The sequence below is a fragment of the Daktulosphaira vitifoliae genome, unplaced genomic scaffold (genome assembly GCF_025091365.1).
Source record: "Daktulosphaira vitifoliae isolate Bord-2020 unplaced genomic scaffold, ASM2509136v1 Scaffold_1, whole genome shotgun sequence".
Classification (NCBI taxonomy): Eukaryota; Metazoa; Arthropoda; class Insecta; order Hemiptera; family Phylloxeridae; genus Daktulosphaira; species Daktulosphaira vitifoliae.
The window spans coordinates 31,531,250-31,537,845 of record NW_026099572.1 but is presented as its reverse complement, the minus strand read 5'-3'; the positions used below and the strand labels follow the sequence as shown (position 1 = coordinate 31,537,845).

The 6,596-nt window shown below is 27.7% G+C and overlaps 1 protein-coding gene across 2 annotated transcripts in view; it reads right to left on the bottom strand.

Annotated features, from left to right (window-relative positions):
* Positions 1-3,655, bottom strand: part of LOC126894057 (uncharacterized) — an 8,706-nt gene extending 5,051 nt beyond the window's left edge. Inside the window, exons 1-2 of one of the 2 annotated variants that reach the window (XM_050664708.1) lie at positions 2,712-3,655; positions 48-1,665 (exon numbers count right to left, since the gene is read on the bottom strand). In XM_050664708.1, coding sequence (XP_050520665.1) covers positions 795-1,665; positions 2,712-3,598 — 1,758 coding nt within the window. In that variant the 5' untranslated portion in view covers positions 3,599-3,655 and the 3' untranslated portion in view covers positions 48-794. Of the gene's footprint in view, positions 1-47; positions 1,666-2,711 lie in introns of those variants that run through there. The other variant, XM_050664711.1, reaches the window with a different exon arrangement.
* Between the last annotated feature and the right edge of the window lie 2,941 nt (positions 3,656-6,596).

Below are 6,596 nucleotides of genomic sequence, written 5' to 3'. Positions count from 1 at the left end.
TAAGTCAATAGAATGTGACTTATCACTTTTATAATATTAGAAAATAAAATGTATAATTTAAGGATGTATGGAATCATTAGGATCGGTGGGCAAGACTACTAATTTAACAACAGGGAGCACAAGTGTACCCTGGGCGGTTTGAACGCGCACTGCACGCGCAATTTTATCGGGTCCTGGCGTTAATATCATTATTCTACCTAAGCACCACATTAATGGAGACACGAGTTATCTTTAATAATGAACATGTCGCCCACGCAATCATTTGTGGTTGATCAGTTAACCATTTAGCTCTTTGTTGTAAAGTGGACAAGTATTCCGATGACCACCTATGCCAGAAAGCCCAGTACGCGGCGGAACAGCAAGTAACGGTTGTTATATAAGAAAGTACCCTGGTGTGAGGCAATCAAGATCATGCGGATTAGTGGACCTGGGGACAGAGGCCGAGAATTTCTATTCGGCGGTGAATTCTTCATGTGTAAACATATGAGAGCACTCATATTTATTAATTTTCATCTCAATATTATTATAGCTATAATATATTTATTACTTAAAGAAATAATTTTTATAATTATATTGTAGTAAGTATGTAACAAATACATGGAATTTACAAAGAAAGACTTATGTGATAAGTAAAACAAAATAAGATTTTTGGGAATGATCTAAAATATATATGTGAAGTCTAAACATTAATAGTTAACAATAATGTAATTATAACTTTAAGAAATCTACTTATGAAAATTAACTTGTCAGTATCTAACATTTAGTATTTAGTGATGTAATAATAAAACTCCCATTTAATCCACAATAAATGGTTTAAGTCTTTCGTCTATATTAGTATCGTGACAGTTAATTTTTTCGAAACCCAGATTTTTGTAACAATTATTGTAAATATTTTCACAAAAGTTGTCAAAAAAATGACACGCAATTTGATAAGTTTGGATTTTTCGAGTAGTATTTGGATCATTCAATGTATTAACTGAATTCCTGAAATATTTTATTATATTTTTCCTATCAAAAAAAAGATTTTTTGTAAAATGACACCAGGTGTCAAAACGACTCGTGTTGCAATTAGTAATCTTATAATAAATGATATCAAGATAATCTTGAAAAATGTGCAGAAGACTTTGAATTATTTCATTAATTTTTTCATTATCATTTTGATCGACAAAATCAATTTGAAAATAGTTATTTTTCTTCAATAAATTGAGACTATATGATATCCATTCAAATATTCTATGTAAACTGGAAAGAGAGTTTATTTTAAATGTCCATATTGATGATTTATTTAATGTAATTAAAGCATTATACAACCCTTTAAGCATTTTTTTAGATTTGTTAAATGATTTAAATAATTGAATTAAACATTTGTTTTGGTGATCAATTGAATCTTTTTTGCATATAAACAATATAGCAGATAATAATGTTTGGTAGTTTTTTAATACTTCTGTATACTTACATCTTAATAATTGTACTACGTGTTCTTTTTTTATTCGAAAATTTATATCATTAATTTTTTCTTTTATTATATAATCTACATCGTAGTATTTCTTATAATAAACTATATTTATGTGATTCATTGATTTCCAACCAGTTTCCAAACGAAGAATATTGAGAGCATTAATGCTATCATCCTGTCTTATTTCTGGATCTATTGGTGGTGTGAAACTATTTTAAACAAAAATATTACGATTACTACATAAATACATTAATAATAAACGTTATCAAACATTATTAATGAGACATTTTATTCTGATCAATTTAGTAAAAAAGGTTCAGTCAATATATTATAATGCTAAAATATTAAAAATACAAATAAATACAATTCGGAAAAAAATTATTTTAATTTGATAAATTAAAATATAACAATTTTTTAGAGTATTATTTTTATAAATTTTAACACAGTTGGATATGTAGCATAGATAAAGTTGCAAGCAACACAAATGTAGTTATTTATTTATATGAAAACATAATAAAATTTAATAAATATATACCGCTTGAGATAATTCAATATCACAATACGAAATAAAAATCGTAGTGAAATCATATTATAATGTCATGATTATTATTTTTCAAAAATTATTTTAAATTATATTTCTTATAGATTTACTTTATACTAACACAGTAGTTGCGTCAATGTTTTACGTGTGTGAAAGGACAGGTAAACACAAATTAAATAGTACTCGCTGGGTTAATATAAATTTAAATAAAAATTAACCAAGTTATAAAATATAAGTTAATTCCAAGTACAACATTGTATAAAATATAATCTGTATATTATTACAAATAAAAATAGATGGATATGAATCGCGTGAAAAAGAAAAAACCAGATAGATCGTTTCCCATCAGAACTTTGTGTTCCAGTAAATAGACTTAGAACCCTAATTAAAATAGTGGAGGTATTTACTTTAAGATGAATTTGTGATTTATAAAGGTGATGAATGAAACTTAGTAAATGAGCTTTAAATTAATCACTGAATATACAGTATCAAGTCAATTCACATTACAATATATTTAATTATTTCGTGGCGAAATGACTTTTTTTAATTTATTTACGAGCCGTTGAATATCTACTATAATACGTTATAAATAATGACTTATCATAAGTAAACATATGCTTTAGAAAATTTTTTTTTCTATTTTTAATAAAAATAAAACAATTTTTAAATTTAAATATATTATTAGAAAGTAAAATAAAATGTTAGAGTTCTTACTCAGGTGTTTCTGGGTTAAGCAACTTTTCAAAGCCAATATTTTTGTACCAAATTTCTATGGTTTCGTTGTAAAAAGAATTAAGTTCACTGCACATAGAATAAACATTAGCAAAGTTATTTTCGTTAGAACAGTCATCAATATTAATATTTGAATCAATAGAGCATTCTTTAATTTGATTTTCTTTCAAATCTGTATTCAAATCAGAAATGTCGATGATTTGACTATTTTGGAAAAGATCGTTTAGTATTTCTAATGCGTCTTCATAAAATTGTTTCAAATTCTCATATTTCGTTTTAGAATCTTCAAGATTTGGTAAGATGTTAATGTCAACAAAATAGGTGGTCTCTAATTTTTTTACAAATTGTTGAAAAAAATCAATTTCATCAATTATGGGATGCGGTGCGAGGCCTTCATGAAACAAAAACCTTATATCTATGTAGCTTATAAACTTCATAGCATTGTGGAGATATTCAAACATAGACTTGGAATTTTTCACTTCTGTTTCAAGTAACGATACACAACTAATAAAATTTTCCGATAAATTTCTTTCATGAGATTGCTTACATTTATCAATAATAATATTTATGTAATAAAGAAATTTTTTTAGTATTTCAGTGTACTTAAAATTGAGTACACTTATTGTGTAACGATAGTTACATGAGAAATCATTTGATATATTATTTTCCTCTAAATCGGGATAATTTAAAGATTGTTTTAGTTTTAGATTTTGCATTTGATATGAACCAATTTGTGAATGAATATGTGCCACTACTGTTTTGATGTAATTTTTATAATGCTGATTATATTTTCTTTTGGGTTGTACTCCTTCAGTAGGATTCAACACGAAAACGACAATAGATATTAAAATAAAAATATTTAATTCCATTGAAAAAAAATTTAATATCTTAAAAATTTAAATCTCAAATAACTTGTTTGAAACTTAGAGATATTTAAAATGAATATGTGCAAATGTGTTTATTAAGTTATATAATTTATTTGCAGAAAAAAGATGTGTAATAAATATAATTTTTCTTTGTGAAGATAAAAATATATATTACAATCCAATACAGTGTGAATTTTTATTTTTCAAATAATTTTTTATGCAATGTGTAAATTATTTAATGACTTATAATATGTTGAAAATTTTGCTATAAAAAAATTCTGTGCAAAAACAATGATAGAAAATAGTTGCCTTATATATTTATTGATATAGTAATAATCAAAGTTAATGGAAATATTAACTAAAGTTAATTATGATCAATGTCGATAAATTAACAGTTAAAAGTTAACAAATTATAAATTTAACTAGCTAAGTTAAAAGATAAGTTGAATTTATTTTTAACTTAACTAGTTTAAAAAGTTTTTTTTGTCATTAGCATTTATTTAAAAATATTATGGCTCAACAATTAATATGTGAAACGACTGTAAATATTACAAATAAATACGTTTACAACAAAAGAAGTAACAGGAAAGAAAACATAAGTGTAATAAAATTATTTACCAGAGATATTCATGTTATAAGTTTACAATAAAATAAAATATAATAAAAAGTACAATAGGTAATAATTATGAGTAAATTAAATGGAGCAGCCAGCACACAAAAGAAAATATATAATTGAGTTTATAATGGACATATTACGGGAATTAAGGATTAGAAAAGGATCGGGATTAGTTATACCATGAGTGGCTAGGAAGTATAATAATTAAGACTTATTGGAATTGAGAGAAGGACAAAATAATAAAAAATGAGAAAAAACACCAACAATTTCCTCCTCGTAGAGTTGGGAGAAAGGGACAAAATTAAGGTTAAGTTTGAAGGAGAAATAGGGTTGAAAATTGTGACCAACTCTTAAGCGGGAGAAAGCGATGATAGATTTTCGGAATAGATCAAGACGATGGAACCAGGCGAGATTTGAGGGATATGGGGTGATTGATCGGTGCCTTTGAGCAAATTTTGAGGCAAGTGAGGACCATTTGGTTGACCAAGCATTAGATAAGGAAAGATTTAAAACATGAGAGGCATTGGATTTAAGAAAAGAATAATGGTAATTAAGGAAACTTGAAGTTTGTTTGGCTAAGCGGTCGCTTGTTTCATTACCATGGATTCATACATGACCAGGAATTCAATGGAAGTGAATAACTTTGCCAGTGACAGAAAATTTATGAAGGTGGCATCTAATTTTGAGGATAATTAAGGAAGTGTGAGCACTGAAGGGGTTGGAGATTATGGCTGAAATACTGGACTGTGAGTAGGAACATATGGGGAATGAGGTGTCGTTTAAGTATTGAATGTGATACAGTGTATAAAATATCGCAAAGCATTCAGCGGTGTAAGAATAGGAGAAAGGGTGTAAAGAGGTAGAAAAGGACACATAATAACTAGGAACGACCTGCTTTAAGGGATATGACCGACTCATCAGTGAAAATTAAGCAGAAGTTTGGAAAGTTTTCATAAATATAAGAATTGAAGAGGTTATTAACTAGCGCTGAGGGAAAAGAATGAAGGCTAGAAGTGGGATAGTTAAGAAAGTTAGGCTAAATGGTTCTTATAGGAGTAAGTAAAAGGGCATCGAAGGGTCAATCATAAATTGGGAGCCTATTGTGAGATTTTTGAATAGCAGGGGCCAAAGGAGTAAGTGATGTACATAGAGAGGCAAGGATAGGTAAAGTTTTGGGGACATAGCGCCAGCACTCCTGAACTGACTTGAATGTATTATAGATAATAGAGTTAGGAGAAGCTAAAGATTTTAGTATAAAAATAATCCACCTATACGGCGGAATCTAATTTCAATAGGGGGAAACAAAATTCTAGTTTAAGACTAGGAATGGGTGTGGAGGGTAGGGCACTGATAACGGTATGTAAACAAAATGCAAATAAAGAATTAATTTTTTTACGATGGCATAAAGAGGCAGAGGAAAAATAAATGTGCCGTAGTCTATTTTGGCACGGATAATTGAATTGATAATTAAAAGAAGAGAAGAAGGGTGACAGCCACATGAGGTGCCAATAATCCTACGAAACAAAATTAGACTAATGCAATAAAAATAAGGAACCCATCTTAACTTAGGGTCTAGAATAAGACCTAGATATGTAACAGAGGTCGAAGGAGAGAAAAAGTGACCGTCTAAACGGACTTGAGGAATTGTGAGGGGCAGATTATTTCAATTTTTTTTACTTAAAATTGCCATAACTTTTTTAAAATTAACCAAATCAATGTAATTTTTTTTTTATAGATGCTTGATGTCTTTACCTATCATTTGATATATTTTTTTTGTAAATTTGACCCTTTATCTGCCCACAAGGGGGGATTTAAAAAGACAACTTTTTCACAAAAAATTAACTTTTTCAACTTAACTTTTGAAAATGTTCCGGAAGGTCTGACACTTTTATATATATCTTAAATTAAAGCTAATGTAATGTAGTTTAATTTGAAAAAAAAAAATTTGACCTCTGTACTTGTCTTCATGGTGAAAACGGCTACCGAATGCTATTTTTGTGTGATAATTCTCGATTTTATAATTTATATTTTTTACTTTAAAGTGCTATAACTTTTTGAAAAATATATGGATCAATACAATTTTTTATGAGAAATAATATTTTTTAATAATCTCTTTTTCATTTGACATACTATATCTTAATCAGGATATTAATAAGGAATTAGCAGATCATGTAGCTTTTGGAATAATCCACCAATTTTTTAAAATTAAACACTATCTAAAAATTTGCATCGAAGCGTTTTTTTTTTTATAGTAATTTTAATCACTGTCAGATATCATTATACTTGATCCAACTATGCTACGTCAGCACTGTGCCGTGACCCCCCTGTGCTGGGTTTTCTTTTTAATTAAACCAATTAAAATTAAATCAAAAAAAAGTTTGAACA